This window comes from Oryctolagus cuniculus, chromosome 15 (genome assembly GCF_051225735.1).
Source record: "Oryctolagus cuniculus isolate XC-2025 breed Fujian yellow rabbit chromosome 15, ASM5122573v1, whole genome shotgun sequence".
Taxonomy (NCBI): domain Eukaryota; kingdom Metazoa; phylum Chordata; class Mammalia; order Lagomorpha; family Leporidae; genus Oryctolagus; species Oryctolagus cuniculus.
In genome coordinates this window covers 24,687,759-24,707,264 of record NC_142881.1, presented here as the reverse complement: position 1 = coordinate 24,707,264, position 19,506 = coordinate 24,687,759, and the positions used below count along the sequence as shown (strand labels likewise).

The following is a 19,506-nucleotide window of genomic DNA, read 5'->3' as shown; positions in this document are numbered from 1 at the left end:
GAGTCATAGCCGAGGAGGTGGGGACAGAGAGGGTGGAGGGAGATTGGTTCTTTCCATTAATTGAAAGTCGAAAAGGCTTTTAAGCGAGTTGTTGCTGTTCCATGCAGTGTGGAGGCTGCTGTTAGGCATCATGCTTAAAAACAAATGTGGGGAAAAGCTGCCTGTCCCCATTGCCCTGGCACCCCTGTGCCCAGCCCATCAGTTCAGAATATGCCCTCCTGGGGCACTCAGTGGCTATGCAGTGTTTTGCAGAGAAGGAAATGAGCACCATTAATAATGAACAGCATTACTAGGAGCTGCAGCCTTGTGCTAAGCCCGCCATAACTCAGTCCCTAGGCGATGGGCTGGCACTGTCTACCCAGTGGACTTGAAAAGCACACAGTGACAGAGGGATTGGCGGCAGATGATAGGGTGCAATGGTCGTCCAGGGAGAAGTTGACTGAGCATGTGAGCAGAATCCCTGAGCTTGAAACTTACTTATCCCAGAGCCCTGGTCTTCTCATCTGTAAAATGGGAATAATAATACTGTTTGACAAAGTTGTAAAGATTCAGTGAGTGACTCATTGTTGGTCGAGTATAAAGTGTTCTGCAAATCTAAGAATGATTATGATTTTTGGGGAAATAATATACAGGTGTGGGGGATCAATGCTCATGAAGGGATCATGTCCCCACCAGGCCTTGGACTTAATATTGCGTAAGAACCTCACTTTATCACTTTGAGAGTGATGTACCCTCCTTTGTCTCTTAGATTCTGGATGTATTTTTAACCCACCACTCAAATAATCATTTCTATGAGAGAAAATAATTGTATGTGTTTTTATATGGGTTGCAGTTTGGTTATGACACTGTTGACCTTTGCATGAGCCCTGGGTTGAGAAACCATCCCCCATTTTGTGTTTGGGAAGTGGCTTTCTGCAAAGAATTACCCTCCCTTTATAACTTCTTTACCTGTAACAAGACCAGATTCCTGTTCTTTGTCTCATAAGTGATCAGCTATTCTGTTGCCCTGCTGTGCAGTCTAGACAAAATGGCTACTAATTTGACTTGACTGACAGTAAGTCTGACTTTTCTGTTATCCCCAAGCCCCTGAACTTTGATCCACACTTGACCTCTGCAAGAATTGAGATCTTGGAACACTATGCAATTTGGAATAGCAACCCTTAATAGGCTTCTGGGAATCATTTGACCTCAAAGGAAAGGAATTTCCTGTTCAATTGACACCTGTTTACCCTACTTTGCACACTGAGTTTTCGCTAGTCTTGGTTTCAATTTCCCTGTAAAAATATGTATTTTCTGCTTTCTCTGTGATTGTAGTTGTGGTTATTTTGGTCAGAGTATGGTACTGGTAATAGTTCCTTTACATAAAGCCTGCCCTTACCTAACTCTGGGTTTGTTTTTATTTGACAGTAGACTATAGTTCATCCCACTTGGAATGATGAAAGTGAGAAAAGGGAAATGTGTCTTAGAAGATTTTTTACAATGATAATGACAAAGATATCAACATTTTTGTTCCTTAGTTTCTACATTTTCCCCAAGTGCTAATTTATCCTGCTCCGCTGTGTCACAGTCACTTCCTTAAGGGTTTTTTGCATTTCTAAATTCTTTTCTTTCGTCCTGGTTACTCTTCACACCACTGCTAGTTGTTCCTTGCCATCATATTCTGTTCACTGTTTGACTACACATCCTCAAGTCGTTGTTGCTGTTGACTGCTTAGATGCCAGAGCCATGAGATAGCACTCCCTCTTTGTCGTTATTCACCCTCCTAGAGCTTCTGATGCTAAAACTGAGAACCACACTTGATAGTCTTCTCTTTGGCAGTATTCGATTCTGATCTCCTTTGCTGGGCCATCTTCTTCTTGGCACTGTTTTGATGTTGGTGTTCCGAAGTTCTTCCTGCATTCTGCATTTTCGCTGGGCGACCTCATCCTCTCTGTGTTTCTGTTCCTGCTTTCAAGTTGGTGAATCCTGTGCATACAGCCCTAGCCCATATCTCTCCATAGACCATATTCCCAAGTGCCTGCCTGAACTGCATTCTCATAGATCTTCCTTGAGCAGTCTAGAGCTGCTCCATAGCCCTGTTTCAACCTATGCCCATGTCTGCTTACTCCATTTGTTTATTCAATAAACTTTTGTTGACTGTCTACCAAGTGTCAGATACTCTGGTAAGCACTAGAGATAAAGTGATATAGTGGTTATGTTTGATGTTCTTCAAACTCCAAGTTTAGTAAAGTCCCAATCTGAACTTACTCTTACTTAATTTTTCCTCCTTCCATTTCTGTCTTTATCATCAAACTTGAGCCTGCATCTTCTCAGTGAATAAGGAAATGGAACCTGCTTTGGAGTTATATTGAGGCAGCCAGATTTAAGAAAAACTTCATTATTGTTAAGATATCTCCCTATTGGACCAATTTTAACTGATGATTTTCTCCTTTTTGAAGACTTAATATTCTGACGATTATTGTTTGACCCTGATTGAACAGAAGACCCGTTTTAAAGAGTGATTATCCAACACAAAGTGATTCCCCAGACTTCCATGTCCCAGAACCATGGGCAGTGCTTGTCCAGATGGTAGAATATTTTGACCTATTCTCTCAGGCGGTAGAACCCATGAGTCCACATGCTCTCCAGGCCACTTTGAAACACATCAATGTTGTATCTGTGTTGATAGGGTGTTTAAAAGGTTAACTTCTTTTTTAAAAAAAATCTTGATTCATTTATTTGAAAGCCATAGAGACCTCGAGGGAGCCTCAATCTACAGTTCACAACCAAAATGCCTAAAACCTCCAGGGCCAAAATGGAGGTGTAAACTCAACCCATATCTCCAACATGGGTAACGGGGATCCATCATCTGCTGTCTCCAGATGTGTACACTAGCAGGAAGCTGGAATGAGGAACCAGAGCTGGGGATTTAATCCCCATAATTCCATAAGGGATGTGGGAATCTTACCCAGTAGGCTAAACACCTGTTCTAAATGGTTAACTTCTTGATCTAAATAGTCTTGGATTTAAATCTTAGTATTGTCATCTGTTAGCTCAGTGACTTTGGAAAACTAAGAACTTCTTCAGAAGACATACAAGAATCCTAGAGTGTAGTGTTTTAACCCAGAGCCCGTAGTACCTGTTCACCAGGTGGCACAGCCCCAGGACAGCCATTAACACAATACACATTCACAACAAACCTGGCTTCTCTAATCCTGACCATGCCCTGCTATTTTAAGTTGTGTTTTTCCACTTCTTTTACATTAGTTTAGTCTAAAATAACTTAGCTCATTCATTTTTATGACCAAAACATCTGGGAAAAACCAGGCATTTCCATTGCATTCTTAACAGGGTAAGTGAATTTAATCCGTGTTTCCTGCAGCTGCTATTTCCCCTCCTACTGGGTTCTTGGGCATTCATTCCACACCAGCACAACACGATCTCATCACATGGTTTTTAAGAGTAAGGTTTCTTTCCATTTTCAAGCAGCTCAGCAGGAACCTGTAATTCTACAAGGTTTGTAAACACAAATGAGCAAGTGAGGTCTTAGCCAAGGTGACCTAGAGAGTTCAAGGCTGGAGGCTGAGATCTGACAAAGAATTTCCAATCAAAAAAGAAAAGTCTAGAACTTTTTTCTACTCTACCTCCCAGTTGTCCAAATCAAATGCATGTGTTCCATTATAAGCCACCTTGGAGGAGTTCTTGGTGGTTCTTGCATTATGGATGTTGTTGCCATTTTCTATTTAAACAGTTTCCTGGGAAGGTTGGTCAGAAAAAGTAAAGGCTAGGCCCTGTCTAATTGTTAATGTACTATCAGATTCAATTGCGCATGGTCCTTTTACCTGTGTCTCCCACCTCTGTGATGAGGGGCTTCTCCTTCTGCTATGTATTACTGTTTGGCATACACACTTGTCTATTTATGCATTTTCAATTAAAGCCATTTTGGCAAGTGTTTATCCATGCCACCCTGTCCTCCCTAGGTAAAACCTTGAATTTGTGATGATCTTTGTATAATGCCTAGCCACATATGCAAACTGGCTTTTGTAAATTATATTGAATTGTAAACTTTTGGGTTTGATTTTAGAAATGATCCAGTCTAGCATGGAGACCTGAAGTGACTTCAGGGACCAGGAAGTTCAGATCATTATGCAGTGGTAGGTCATGAGAACTCATAGATAACAAGGCTGAGACCACAATGATTTGGATTCTACAAAAAGACCAAAGACTCCGGTATTCAGTACAGAATATGGATTAGACTAAATACCTGTGGTCTGTATTTATGACTTAGGGCACGGGTGTGAAATACCTGACCTAGAACTTGTATACCCAAATGCTTAGTAGATAATGAGGTGATAGGGAGAACACAGAGGTTCAAAAGGGTTGTTCTGCCGTTTACCAACTATGTGAGATGAGCAAGTTGGTCATCTTCTGTGTCCCTTATTAATTCTTTAGTAAAGTGAATAGAATCATACAACCCCTGTTGAGGACTTGTGTAGATTCTTAGTAGGAAAAGTACAATTAGATGACTCTGAATAATGCCTTAATAGTAACTATTTTTATTGGTACCCCAACTCGTCACTGGTTAGGTGAGAAGGTTGGGGAAACTGAACCATTTAATTTCCTCTGACTTACAGCATTGCTGATACAATGGTCCCGAACACTAAGTTCCAGGATGAGTATCTTTTCCTCTTTAACAGTGATTTTCAAGTATAATTCTATTTTATTAGCCAGAGAACCTCCCCTATCTTACTCCTCATAGAACTCCATTGCACACAGCAGATTCCAATGGTGCTGTCTGATTGAAAAAGGAGTGGGAGGAGGTACTGAGCCCCCGGCCATTGGCTGTGCCTCCATTCCACCCTTCTTGGAATCCTTAGGACAGTGACCGTCCTAAAGAAGGGTCTGTAAATCACTACACTACAACAGTTTTAAAACAGAGGTGAAGACTGAGAGGAACGATAGGCCTTGTCTGCTTCGCATGTGTGAGCTTCCTCTTGTAAGTTTGTATTTCTCCGTTAGCACTAACACTAACTTTCAGATATAAAAATAAAAAATGAAAGTGGATAAATTCCTCAAAGACATGGAAAATGATACCCACCAAAGCCCTTTACACCCATCTTGCTGTCACTTAGCAAGAAACAGAAGCCATGAAAATCATAATTTATAGCCTTGGTCCAACACAGCATTGTTTAACATTGTGTTGAGCTGGAGCTTTTTCTCAGCCACTGCGTAAGGCATGGTGATTACTCTGAGCCCCAGCATGGAGAGTATGGAGATGTGCCTGCTGCCTTATCAGCCTTCCATCTTCTTACAGGACATGCACATCATAAGCACAGATGAGAACCAAGTGTTTGCAGCAGTTCAAGAGTGGAACCAGAACGACACTTACAACCTCTACATCTCAGACACGCGTGGGATCTACTTCACCTTGGCCATGGAGAACATTAAGAGCAGCCGAGGTCTAATGGGAAACATCATTATTGAACTGTATGAGGTATGTAGCCAAAATTATCCTTCCCCTGGTACTACCTCTCTTATTTTAACAAGTTTTGATGGCATAAACACAAGTATTGGGGTCCTGGTTTCATATCCTAGCTGTACTACTTAGTGATTTATGACTTGAGGCAAAGAACTTAGCTTCTGTCAATTCCAGTAAAGTGGTGCTAAAATAGTTACTTGATGAAGTCATTGCGAGATGAGATACAATGTTTGTAAAGCATCTGGTGTGTGTCTGCCTAAATTCACCTTCCTGTATGTTCAAGGGTGCTTCTACAGGGCAGGAAGAACTTAGTAAGATAATTTTGGTGTAAAGATTTTGAAATATATATGTATGTGAGTGGTCTTCAAACAGTTCATAGAAAATGCCTATTGTAGCCAGTGCCGCTGCTCACTGGGCTAATCCTCCGCCTGTGGTGCTGGCACCCCGGGTTCTAGTCCCGCTTGGGGCACCAGAGTCTGTCCCAGTTGCTCCTCTTCCAGTCCAGCTCTCTGCTGTGGCCCAGGAAGGCAGTGGAGGAAGGCCTAAGTGCTTGGGCCCTACACCCGCATGGGAGATGAGGAGGAAACACCTGGCTCCTGGCTTCAAATTGGCGCAGTGCACCGGCCATAGCAGCCATTTGTGGGGTGAACCAATGGAAAAGGAAGACCTTTCTCTTTGTTTCTCTCTCACTGTCTGTCTGCCCAAATAAAACTCTGCCTGTCCAAAAAAAAATGCCTATTGTATAAAAATATGCATGGATTTTAAAAAGTTTACACCAAAATAAACTTATCTTGTAATTCCATGTTCCACAGACATTTTGATGTATTATCATATGAACATGATGATAACCCAGAAATGAAGTTGTTTGAACAATTGGTGATCCCTTAAATAGCTTTTTGAACTCAGTGCATGTTCTTATGGGTCTGGGTGGAGGGAGTAGAGCTATTTCTGTGCCTTAAATTATTTGGAAAATATGTTTTTTGTACACATTGTATAGGATAAAAGATTGAATATCAATGATGAGAGTGAGGGTTTTTGTACAGTGCCACTAGATACCATCATCTGTGCAAGAATTGTTTTTTATGTGATCATCAGTTGAAGAAAAAATTATCTAAGAAACCAAGTGACTCAGATAAAATATAAAATATAGGGATCAGATAAAAAATACTAGTTTCTGTGATAATAAATATGTGGCTTTTAAAAAAAAGATTTATTTAATTGTTCATTTGAAAGTCAGAATTACAAAGAGAGGGAGATGGAGAGCATGGGAGGAAAGAGAGAGAGATAGAGATAGAGAGAGACTGAGATCTTCCTTCTGCTAGTTCACTCCCCAGATGGCTGCAATGGCCACAGCTGAGCCAGGCTGAAGCCAGGAACTTCATTCGAGTCTTTCACACGGTGGCAGCTGCCCAAACACTTGGGCCATCTTCTGCTGCTTTTCCCATGCCATTAGCAGGGAGCTGGGTCAGAGGTGGAGCAGCTAGGATACAAACCAATGCCCAAATGGGATGCTGGTGTGGCAGGAGGCAGCTTTACAGGCTACATGTGAGGATTTTTTTTTGTGTATCTGGTGACAGTACATGATTTTTGACAGCCTTGGCCACAGAGAAGGGGCATGACCAACTGAATATGATGGATTGATGTGATTAAATAAGGTGTGTCTCATTATCCAGCATTCTCCAGGGACTGGTGGTCACACCACGTAGACTGTGATGGTTAAGGTCGTTCATGAGTTATCTATTCTGGATGACCTACGTAGCTGTTCCTCCAGGGTTCTCCTCCCGAAGAGTGGCCGCGGCTTTCAGAACACAAGGGCTGGTGCATAGGCTTCTGCTTCTCTGCTGAGCAGTGCTGTCAGAGTTCCCCCATTCTACACTGGTGTCTAACTTGGCTACTCAGAAATATCTCAAGTTGTAGCTGTTCCGCTAGGTAGAAGGATGAACGCACAAAGGCATAGAGTGAAGTACATAACAAAAATCAGAGTGAATTCCAATAGCTAAGAAACAAAATCTGTAATAGTAATAATACCCTGATTTCTAGGAGGTATCTGCAAGCATCCCTTTTGCAGCAAGGTGCCCGTTTGAGAAATGTCCTCGATTTCTTCCTCAGGTTCTGGAGACCAGTAGAGATGAGCGTGTGTTGTAAACTTTGGGAAGCTTACATTTCCATAGGAGGCAGAAGTACATCTTTGCTATTGAGGAGTAAGTCACATCTCGTGGGAAGGCTTGGATGGATATCTGCAGGACTGAGGCCATTCTAAGTTCTGGTTTGCACAAGTAAGGCTATAGAGAAGATTATTATTCATCCCCCTGAGGGTAGACACACATAGGAGAGGGTACATACTGCTACCAAGGACCTCGCAGTCAGGAAATACCTGTTTCTCTCACTTTCTTGATACAGTAGGTGGATTGGCCACTGTGCTGTTGTTTTAGCAGGGAAGTCTGAAACTCCCTGGACATTTAGAACATGAGACTCTGTGATGTGAAGCAGAGCATGAATCAAAATGAAGCATGCCTGGGTATGTGTGATTTTTTTTTTTTCTTCTTGTTGAAATTGGTCTTGTGTTTTCAGTCTTGTTGGGTGAAGGGTGGATATTTCATGTCATTGCATTCATAGAGAAGCAAATTGTCCTAGGCAGGGCAAATTTTTTAAAAACCAGCTCTACTGAGATTGTCCTCCATTCAGTTTGAGCAGGGTTAATGGAGTTTCTACTTTGTGTTCAAGCCTCAGAGCAAGGCAGGAGGTATTTGATGTAGTCCTTTTTCTCAGAGATCTTGTAATCTAGTTTGCTGCATTTGGGGGGTGGTGGCAATAAACAGAGTTCCTGTTTAATCTGCACAAGGTTGGGTTGAGATAGAGACAGGAGGTGAAACACATGGAAACAAATACAGCTTTCTTGTTTTACAAAGTTACATACAATGAAGTGGAATCAAAAGTACTATCCCTGAGAACTGGACTAATCCAGGCACCAAGTGGAAATGTTCAAGTCAAAGGCTCTCCTATGGAAGCCTGTTCCTATAATGCCACAGCACTGAGGTGCAGGGCATATGATCCTTGTGGCCAGATTCCCCAAACAGGGGAGGTGGTGTTGAGCTATATATATATGCCCTGTTGTTTTTCTCAAAGTTACCAACCCTAGGGCTGAAGGAGTGAAGAAGTGGGAGACATTTCAAATGTTAATGATGACATGATGCAAGGATTGGACAGATGGTGTGGATTTGTGAGAAAGTAAGCTAGCCAGTGTAATTGTATAGAAGAGATGCTTATCAGGGACAGGAATGAGGATTGGTTAGTAGTTGGATTTCAGATTTTACAAGGCATTTAATACCAATTGAATAAATTGGAACTTGACGTTATCTAGCCCAGGACCATATTGAAGATTTTTAGAGGGCAATTCTGTTCTGCACCTGGAGATACATTCTGTGGCTTGGAGATAAAATTCAATTTAATTGGTCTCTAGGGGTCATTAGAATTTAACCTTCTTCACTGAAGATTCTCAGAGAAACTGAGATTGTGTACCATATGGACAGTTAACAAAGAGATTACAATTTTTCTAGACTCCAAGTGTCCTTGAATAATGCAGCTGGGAAAACTAGTAAGTGTTCATGTTCAAGTCGGCTAAGTCAGCACACTTTCATGGAGTATTTTATTTGATGCCAGGAGGACTCATACTTGAGACCCACGATCTACTTGGAGAATGTAAGTGACCCTATTCAGGTACTGATCCCAGTGTAACTTGTATAGGAGGTGTTATTCCACCATACTCTGGGATCACAAAAGAGGGAGGTCAGTTCCAACCAAATTTGGGGGAGATCTAAAGTTGAGTTGCTTTGAATAATTAACTACTAGACATATGGAAAAGAGAATCGAGGTCAGAAGGGTAGAGGTTCATTGTCATGGAATGTTGAGTAGCCTTGAGGATGAGCATTGTAAAGATATTTGCATTGAGCTTGACTGAAGAGTTGTACATTTATTCTGCAGGCTAGTATTTCTGCCTTCTGATTCTCCACATTTATCTGCCCAGTAAATAATATTTGTGAATATGGTATAATCCTCTGTCCCAGGTTAATGTATAATTTTGTATTATAATATAATAGGGCATTGCACATGTTTCTCTTTGTTTGAAGTCAGAAATGCCTTGAGGTCATTATACAGTGTCTGATGGATAACTGGACCAATCCTGACTGCTCCATCTCCTGTGTGGACCTCAAAATCTCTTCATGACAATGGAGAAGAGACCCAAAGGGCAAGAACAGGTTTACTAATTCACCTGGCAAACCTTGCCGCTGGAAGTCCTTGGAGATCCATGGAGAAGAACTGAACAGCTCAAAATCTAATAAAGATGACAATTTTCATTTCTAATCTATTGGAAGAGTCTCCTACTTATACGGATGTTCTTTTTCTTTTTCTCTCTCCAATCCCTGACTCAAAGTACAATATTGGCATGGCTACAATTATATAATTAGGGGAAACAGATAACACTCAAATGCCAAATAATAATGAATCTCTTCTTTAAGGTGTCAGAATCTCATACCTTCAGAATAAGACTGGTATTGGCACTGAGTGTTGTTCGTTGTAAGGGCTTTCCATTATTCTCATGACAATTTTTACATATGCAGTTCTATTTTGTTTTCCCTAACTAGAAAATACTTTGCTTTTTTAGTTAACTCTCAGCTGATAGAGAAGAAAATATTCTTTCCAACACCCACATTATACTATAGAAGTCTGTTCTGAGCAGGTAATATGGTGCATTTTATTTTTATTTTGGTCATTTGATAGTTATATTTTTGAACTGTTGTTTTCCATAATGGTTGTTGTGGGGAGCAACTGGGAGCAACTCGGACTAGACTAAGTTACTGGAATTAAGACTTATTCTATGCATCTGCTCTCCCACAATATGGCGCTGGGAGAGGAGGAAACAGCTTCTACACAGCTGCCTCCAGTTCAACCAATAAACTGTAGGACCTGCTCCTGATTGGAGGAGAGCAGCGTACTCGGCGTGTGGGTAGCAGAGTTGGGATTGGTGGAAGAGGACTATAAAGGAGGAGAGAGACAACATGCACCAGGAACACCTGAGGAACATCTGAGCAGCCCCTGAGAGAGCCGGCCGGCGGTGTGCCGCTCCCCCGCGTAAGTGGGGAAAGTGGCTAGGGGGAACCGCCCTTCCACGGAGGTGGAAGGGACGGTAGCCAACCCGGGAAGAACCAGCAGCAAACCCGGGAAGGGCCGAGCAGACAAAAGAACAGCGCAGGGTCCTGTGTCGTTCCTCCACGAAGAGGGGGAGTGACATAATGGTGCCGTGACTCGGATAGGAAACCTAGGCAGGGTTTAGTGTCGTTCCTCCACGAAGAGGGGGAGCGACATAATGGTGCCGTGACTTGGATATGAAACCTAGCCAGGGTCTAGTGTCGTTCCTCCACGAAGAAGGGGAGCGACAGTTGTACCAATTTACAATTCGCCAACAGTGTATAAAGGTCTCATTTTCTCTACACCTTCACCAACACTTGTAGTCTTTTGACTATTTAAAAAATTTATTTAAGTTGTACAACCTTCATGTATTTCATGTATACAGATTTAGGAACATAGTGATACTTTCTACCCTACCCTCCCTCCTGCCTATAGTCCAACTCTTCTGCGTTCTCCATCTCCTATTCCCACTCTTAATTTTTATAAAGATATGATGCATTTTCTTCAGTGTTTTCCTGGATATTAACATCCAGCTTACAACTCCTTCTAATAACAACATCATATTGGCAATTCCTTAGACCAGCATTGTCAAACACAATACATCTATCCATATAACATGAGTTACATATACACTTTTACACTGGTACTACCCATTCTTTCTTTTATTTTTATTTATTTTTTGACAGGGAGAGTGGACAGTGAGAGAGAGAGACAGAGAGAAAGGTCTTCCTTTACCGTTGGTTCACCTCCAATGGCCGCCACGGCCAGTGCACCGCACTGATCCGATGGCAGGAGCCAGGTACTTATCCTGGTCTCCCATGGAGTGCAGGGCCCAAGGACTTGGGCCATTCTCCACTGCACTCCCGGGCCACAGCAGAGAGCTGGCCTGGAAGAGGGGCAACCGGGACAGAATCGGCGCCCTGACCGGGACTAGAACCCGGTGTGCCAGCACCGCAAGGCAGAGGATTAGCCTAGTGAGCTGCGGCACCGGCCTGGTACTACCCATTCTTTAAAAAGAAAAAATAGGTAGATGAATTTCATTGTAATGATTTATTTTAAGTGAGGTACTAAATTTTTATATCAGAATATGCTTTATATGAAAAAAATTACTGATGATATACATTTTATTTTCTCATTAAGTCTGCAAAATGCTGGATATATTTTTGCACTCACCAAGTATCTGAATTCATATCCTAAATATTATACCAGAAATACTTGATTAGTATTTCCATTTTATAACATTTACAGTAGAAAAAGAAGATTCACAGATGCAAGTTATTCCAAGCCTTCTTGAAAGTTGCCCGAAAAGTAAATTGGCTATCAGTTCTTAAATTTCAATTTTCATTGGTTAAAATTAAATAAAACTAAAAACCAATTTGTTAGTAATACAAGCCACATTTCAAGTAGCTATTTGGGATTAGTCACTGCCACATTGAATTTCAGAGTTCTATATAACTTGCGTGCTTTTGCTCACCTTTCTCTCACAATATCTCTTTTTATAGGTATCATTTCCCATTGTGCCTATGAGATTACAGAGTGTGTAGCAGCTCAGCTCAGATCACACAGCTAGTAAATGGTGGTGCTCCATTTGAAGGAATCTGTGTCTATCTGAGTAAAAACTCAGATTCTTCCCACTATATACTTTTTCCCTTTTTAAAGATAGTTGAGGTATAATTTATGTATAATAAATTTACCCTCTTTTGGCATAAAATTATATTTCATAAGACTTTACTAGATGCATAGAATTGTGTAACCACTACCATGGTCAAGATATGAAAGAGTCAATTATCCAAAATACTCCTCTTAGACAGCTTTTGTAGTCAACCCTCCTCTTAGCTATAGTCACCCAGAAACATTAATTTGACTTATGTCTAATTTTGCCTTTTCCTTAGTGTCAGTGAATAGAATTTTACAGTAGATAACCTTCTGTGTCTTATTCTTTTGCAATAATGAATTTGAAAATGATCTACATGATTGAATGTATTAGTAGATGTTCATTTTTATTGCTCAGTAGTGTTCCATAGTTTGGATGTGCCACAGTTTGTTATTAATTCACCAGTAGGAGAAAACTCCTGTTGTTTCCAGTTTTGAGAATGAATAAAACTTCTAAAAACATTTACATGAACATAAGATATTATTTCTCATGGGTTATTATTCAGGTGGGATTGTGTGTTGCTAAATAAGTATATGTTATTAGGAAGTCACCAATCTGTAAAGTGGCAGTGGCATTTTGCAGCCTCACCAGCAAAGTATGAGAGCTGAAATTGCTTCCCTTCTTCACCAACACTTGGTATTACCAGTTTTATTTGATTGTGCCTGTAAATGTATGTTAGTCATTCTGATAGGGTCCTAGTGGTTCCTTTTTGTGGGTTTAATTTGCATTTCTCTAGTGACTTATTATAATGAGCACACTACACTTTAATGGATAAAATGACACTCTGATACAGCCTCAGTGTTCCTGCCTCTGGCTGTCTCATTGGTGTTCCCTTGGTTTCCCAGGTCATGACTGCCCTCCACCCTCTGCTTTATCATGACCTTCAATTCTCCTTCTTGGGCCAGATGGAGATACTCATAGACTTCACAGCTACCTTTTTCCTAAACTGATCTTCTCTGGACATTCAGCACAGGTCCAACTCTCGGGACAGCCCAAGGCAGATAACAGTAATTGCTTTTCCCAGTAGGACTCCAGCTTCTTTGTCCTGAGGTTGCAGGAAAGTGACCAACAGATGACCGTGCCACCTGTACTCAGTGCTCTGCCAAAGGGCCTGCTGTCAGTTTCATTCTGTACCTCAAACTGATTCCCGTAGGGAAAGTGGACAATTCAGCCTTGGCATATTGCACTGTCATCTTCTGTGGGTATTATCAAAAGTTGACACCCTTCTCCCTGGGCTGCCAAGACCATGCACAGCAGCCATAGTTCTCATTCCAAACAACAATTGAAGGAAGCATGGTTCAAGTTTATTATATGCTAAGTACCTACTTGCATAAAGAAGAGTAGTAATGTGTCTCGTTTCCCAAATCCTTTACATTGCATGTCATGTTTCATGATGATTTTCTGTGAGAAATATGTGTACATATATATGACATACATATGTGCTTTTGGGTATGAGTCTACTCATACCATACTCATATGGGTACTCATATGGGTATGAGTCTACTAGGTTGTAAAACAATTGGACTTGTTACTTGGATTGCAATGAAAAAGTGAAAGCTATTGACCGAGGGTACCCAAAACAACACTCCGACCTCAGTCCATTCCTAAAAATACATGGAGCCAAGAAGCATTGAAATAATAATGTAAGGGCTTTGAATTTACAAATACAGGTAGAAAGTGTGTTTCAGATAGGAGGAATATTGCTGTGGTATTATGATGTTCAACTGAAGGAAAAATGCCTTCAGAGTAACACATGGATTTTTCAGGAAATCTGTCCTTCCTGTATCTTCTCAGTCCTCATTTTCCTTATTTTGCTTTCATACTGTGTGGGCACACAGACAATGCCCCTCTGAGTGGGAGAGCTCCCAGTTGGGAAAATATAATAATGATAGTTCCACTCACTGAACATACTCTTCTGCAAATGCACAAATGGGTGACTGAGAGGCTGCTAATTCCTGCTATAGTGCGTCCAGCTCAGAGGCTGGGGCAGGGCTAGCAAGAACCAAACAGGAACTCTAGGTAATGGGCCCAGGAGTCCTGCTGGTCTGTTCTCTACCAGGAAGTGACAGCAAGGCTGTGGGTATGTGTTGGAGGGGCCAATCAATTGAGGAGACAGAGTTTCTGGTGATCCATCAGAGAAAGCACCACCTTGGTGACCTAAGAATGCTGGAAGGCCCCTGTCAGGTAGAAGGTTCTAGAGAATCTCAGAGTCCATTTTCCATGAGGAATGATTGGTAATTAAGTTTAAGGAAACAGCTTTGTAGTTTTATTTTTTTTTAAGATTTATTTTATTTATTTGAAAAGCAGTTACATAGAGAGAAAGAGACAGAGATCTTCCATCCTCTGGTTCACTCCCCAGTTGGCTGCAACAGCTGGAGCTGAGGTGATCCTAAGCCAGGAGCCAGGAACCTCATCCAGGTCTTCCACATGGGTGCAGGGGCTCAAGGACTTGGGCCATCTTCCACTGCTTTCCCAGACCATAGCAAAGAGCTGGATCAGAAGTGGAGCAGCCTGGACTCAAACTGGCACCCATATGGGATGCTGGCACTACAGGCAGCGGCTTTAACCCACAGCAACACAGCACTGGCCCCTGTAGTTGATTTTAAAGACAAGCACATGAGACACTAGCCTTCCTGAAGTGACACTGATGCTGAGCTGTTAGGATAGCCATGGACAGAGCATAACTCCCACACCACTGTCCCCTCTACTTTGGCTTCTCTCCCTACTCACCCAACCTTCAAGGCAAGGATCTAATCAGTTCCACTGTTGGCCCTTTATCAAATTCCCTGGTGGTGTCCTTCCTAGGTAATTCTCTCTGACCACTTTTTTTGACCACATTTTCAGACCACTTGTTTGGGTTTTTTTGTTTGTTTTTATTTGTGTTGACATTCTCTTTCAAGGCCAATCAAGTTACTTAAAAAGCAAGCAAAAGGCTTATTTCATCAACTAAACTATGTCATTTAGAAATCAAACAAACCTGTGTAACACTGTGTCTTTTTCTTCCCCCTGGTGTTCTTTTAGAACAGCAAAGAACCTCACTTAACCATGATCCTTGCAGAATGAGGGCATCCATAGAATTAAACCTCTGTATTAACCGGACAACCTGCCTTTCAACTTCCTGTTTGTGTTTAAATTACATGAACTTCCTTCTGGCTTTGGAACATGCTAGACTATGGAGAATCATGAGAATCTTTCTTTGATTCAGGACATTGTCATTCACAATATTTGTTCCCTTGGCCCAGCTTTGAATGGGAAAATGGAATTAATTGATAAGCTTATGTGAAACCAGTTCATACGACAGGTCTTCAGAAAGTTCATAGAAAATGCATATTATGAAGAATAGAAGCTATGCATCAATTTCAAATTTTTTGCACCAGAAAATAAACATATTTTAATTCTGTTTTCACAAACTTGAAAGTATTGTCATAGAGCAGATGGAATAAAAGTTTGGGCCAAATTTGTACTTACCACAGAACCCTTCCAGGTGATAAATCTCCCTTAGTCTTGTAGCTACTTGTTTTGTAGTGATGTTCTTTTCCCTTCAAAATGTCAAAGACATGCAACTCCCAGTCTGTTAGGAACCCTGACCAAATTGTCCTGCATGATTTCATGAATCCTTGGCCATCCAGTTGGGCAAAAGGAAAAGAGCAGGGCTATTCCTCCTATTTTAAAGTGAACATTGGCTGACACCCCAAGATGAGATGTAAGTTCCCCAAAGTCACACAGTGACCTAGGGTTATGGACAGAGATAGATGCCAGGTCTCCCAGCTGGGCCATCTGCCCCAGCATATCACCCTTGGCACTAATCAAGATGCCTTGATGCCATGAAAACCTAATTATAAAGCTTCTACCTAACTACAGCACAGGTCCCCTGGAAGGGTAACTCATTCAGTTGTTATCAGTTACTCCCACTTCAGAAGGAATGTTAGCAGTTCATTAAAGGAAGAGCTTATTGAGCAAGATGCAAGGAGATACCATAAGGTAGGAAAAAACAAGTAATTGGAGGTTGGGACATCTGGAGTGGTAGTCTAAGGTACAGAGATGAACTTAAACTTCTTTCCTACACTACAGAGCATATGATGTTTCTCACCACATTCCTCTTATTTTTGTACCCCCACCACTCCACTAAAAAATGCTGGGGCTTCTCCAAAGCTACAGGCATTTTGACCCAACGAGGTTCTCCATCTCTCACCTTTTTCCTAGGTAGCAGGTATCAAAGGGATATTCCTGGCAAACAAGAAGGTGGATGACCAGGTGAAGACATACATCACTTATAACAAAGGCAGAGATTGGCGCCTACTGCAAGCACCAGATGTGGACCTCAGAGGAAGCCCCGTGCACTGTCTGCTGGTCAGTCACCCGGTCTCATCTCATGGGCAGACTTCTTGGTTACCTGGGGATACTGCATCTTCTATTTGGGGGTCTTAGGAACTTGACTGGTACTGAGCAAGTTTCCTGCAATTCCCAGGGCAGTGGTCTGCAGGCTCAAGTTGCCGCACTAATTGGGTGCAAGGCTCATCAAAAAACACAGGCTTCTATTGGGAATCCACAATGCATTCCAGCCTATCACATGATAAACATATAAATTGATAACTGTTGGTTAGATGTCAAGGTTAGTAGAGGGTTCCATGGAAACTCAGGAAAGGCTGGAATGGTATGTCCCCAGGGTACAGTTGCTATCATGTGGAGTATTGGGGTAGGCACTATGGGAGACATGATGTGCAAAACAGCATCCCTGTCCCCAGGTGGTGCAACTCCTGGGAAAGGAAGACAGTTAATTAACAATAAAACTCATTAGCTTGAGTACCCTTGTAATGAGAACCTATATGAAAAATCATTCCATGGTCCCAGAAATGAATGTTTCTAATAAGTCTTTTGTCCCTTATCTTCTAGACATTTATATGAAAAATAGGGATATAATCATAAATAGGACAGATAGGGCCCTTTCCTTTTGTAGTTTTCAGTCTTTGTCTATATTTGTTCTTTGCTTTGGGTACAAGGAAGGTGAGTGACAAATTGCTACCTGTCTCTAAGAAGAGGTCACAGCACGATTTGTCTATCTCAGACCTTAGCCATGGCTTCAACTTATTTCCTTAACCTAATTTCCTCTCTTCTACAATTTCACCATCTTATTTTTATTTATTATATAAGATTATGTCTATAAGTTCCTAAGCCCTTTTAAGAATGTCCCAGTGGGGTAAACAAGAAAATAAATAAAGACCATAAACTTAACATGAGTTTAAGGTAATGGCTTCAAATTCTAGTTAAGCTTATTAATAGGAACAAAATGCATACAACAGAGAGACAACCCAGCTGAGGAAGACAGTAAAGAGCCTGGGCCATTTCATCAATCTTAACCTCTTCACTCCTTCCAGTGACCCCTTGGAGTTTTAAGCAGTAGAGTTTGAAGATCAAGATCAGGTTTGGGAGAAGGTCGTTGTTATCTTGTTGGAACAATCAGGGATGCTTCCTAAATCCAACCATGAACTTGACAGATGGTATGGAGCGAGGAATAAAGGGGAATACATGTGATTGTTGGTGGGACCTAGGAATGGTTCTCAGGGCAACTTCTAATGTGAACCATTGGCTTTGTCAGGGAGAGATGACTTCTGCTCAAATTGGGTGGCTCATCATTCAATACCTTCCTGTTTCAGGAAGGTGGACATCTGGAAGCCCCAGCTCTAATGGTTTGGGCGTGCATTTGGAGTTTTCTGGGATGAAATTGTTTTCTTCTTCCATTTTAGCCCTTCTGTTCCTTACACCTGCACTTGCAGCTTTCTGAAAATCCGTATTCCTCAGGAAGAATCTCTAGCAAGGAGACAGCCCCAGGACTAGTGGTAGCCACAGGTAAGGAAAATATTCCTTGAGTGGCTTTTCCTAAATGAAGACTTCTGGAATAACTTTGTCACCTTTTTGGATCATGTACTCATTTGGACATCAGTTGATGGCTATGGAGGCCCTTCCCAGAAAATATGCAGAGTTTGTGGATCCCTAAAGCCAATCCTAGGAAGATGGGGGTGCACAGAATGCTGGATATGTCTAGCCTCTAGGTTAATGCATTCTCCCACCTCCTATCACAGAGTGGTCCCCTGGGTTTAGCAGGAGTCTAGAGTTCCTCTCAAAGTAAACGGAATGATCAGAAAGATTGTAATGGAGAATTCTCACTTTAATAAAACCTGTAGGAACTACCCAGCTCCCTGGATATGTTAGAGTAGTTTTCTCTTTACACAGAGGGTACTTTACAAAGGGTTTCACCCTGGAGCTGTTTTTAATCAGGAGGTCTCCTGTGCATGTAAAGGTTTGTTTACACATGATTAACCACTTGGCTCAGAGCCTGGGGGAAAGGGCAGAAAAACTTAAGGTTGCATTGTTGGAGCCACTGTCCACCGAACATCAATCAGAAAAGAAGATAAAGCAACTCTGAAATGAAAATGAAAGTCTCCAGGGGAATGTGCTCTGATTAGCATGCATTTGATTTACATACACCTTTTCAGGAATACATTGATGGCATAAAGCAAGGCTGGCTTCTAATCTAAGAAGGTAGAGCTTTGGCATTAGGCAGCTTATTTTCTAATGAAAGCAGATAAATTCACAGTGACTTTCCAAGATGGTACATTGTGTTTTCTTTCATCAACCCAAAGCATTGTACACCACCCCTCCCCCCACAAAACACACACACACACACACACACTCCCAGTCACTCCACCTAGGAGTTTCTACTCTCCTAGGCATGACCCCCATCTCTAAACCTCCAACTGTGTAAATATCTTAGTTAGTTATTTGAATTTAGAGAGAGACAGATCTCTCATCCTCTGGTTCATTCCCCCAAATTCTCATAATAGCTGGCTGTTGAGCCAGATTGAATCCATCAACCAGGAATTCAATATGAGTCTCTCAAATGGGTAACAGGGGCCCAAGTACTTCAGTGTACATTAGCAGGAAGTACAGGGTATACATTAACAAGAAGCTGGAATCAGAATTAGTGCTGGACTTGAACTCAGACAGTCCAATATGGGATGCAGACATCACTAGGGGCATCGTGACTGTTGCACCAAACACACACACACACATACACATACACACACACACACACACACTCTCTCTCTCTCTCTCTCACACACACACACCATGTGAAATTTTAAGTACCACCAATGTCCAGGCACACTAATCATATTGTAGCCTCCGTCACTCCAGTCAACTCCTCTCA

At 41.7% G+C, this 19,506-nt stretch overlaps 1 protein-coding gene across 1 annotated transcript in view; it reads left to right on the top strand.

Moving 5' to 3' along the window:
• SORCS3 (sortilin related VPS10 domain containing receptor 3) overlaps positions 1–19,506 on the top strand; it is a 636,710-nt gene that overhangs the window by 513,081 nt on the left and 104,123 nt on the right. The window contains exons 9-11 of the mRNA XM_051823565.3: positions 5,294–5,473; positions 16,503–16,649; positions 18,044–18,146. Of these exons, the coding sequence (XP_051679525.2) occupies positions 5,294–5,473; positions 16,503–16,649; positions 18,044–18,146 (430 nt within the window). The remainder of the gene's footprint in view (positions 1–5,293; positions 5,474–16,502; positions 16,650–18,043; positions 18,147–19,506) is intronic.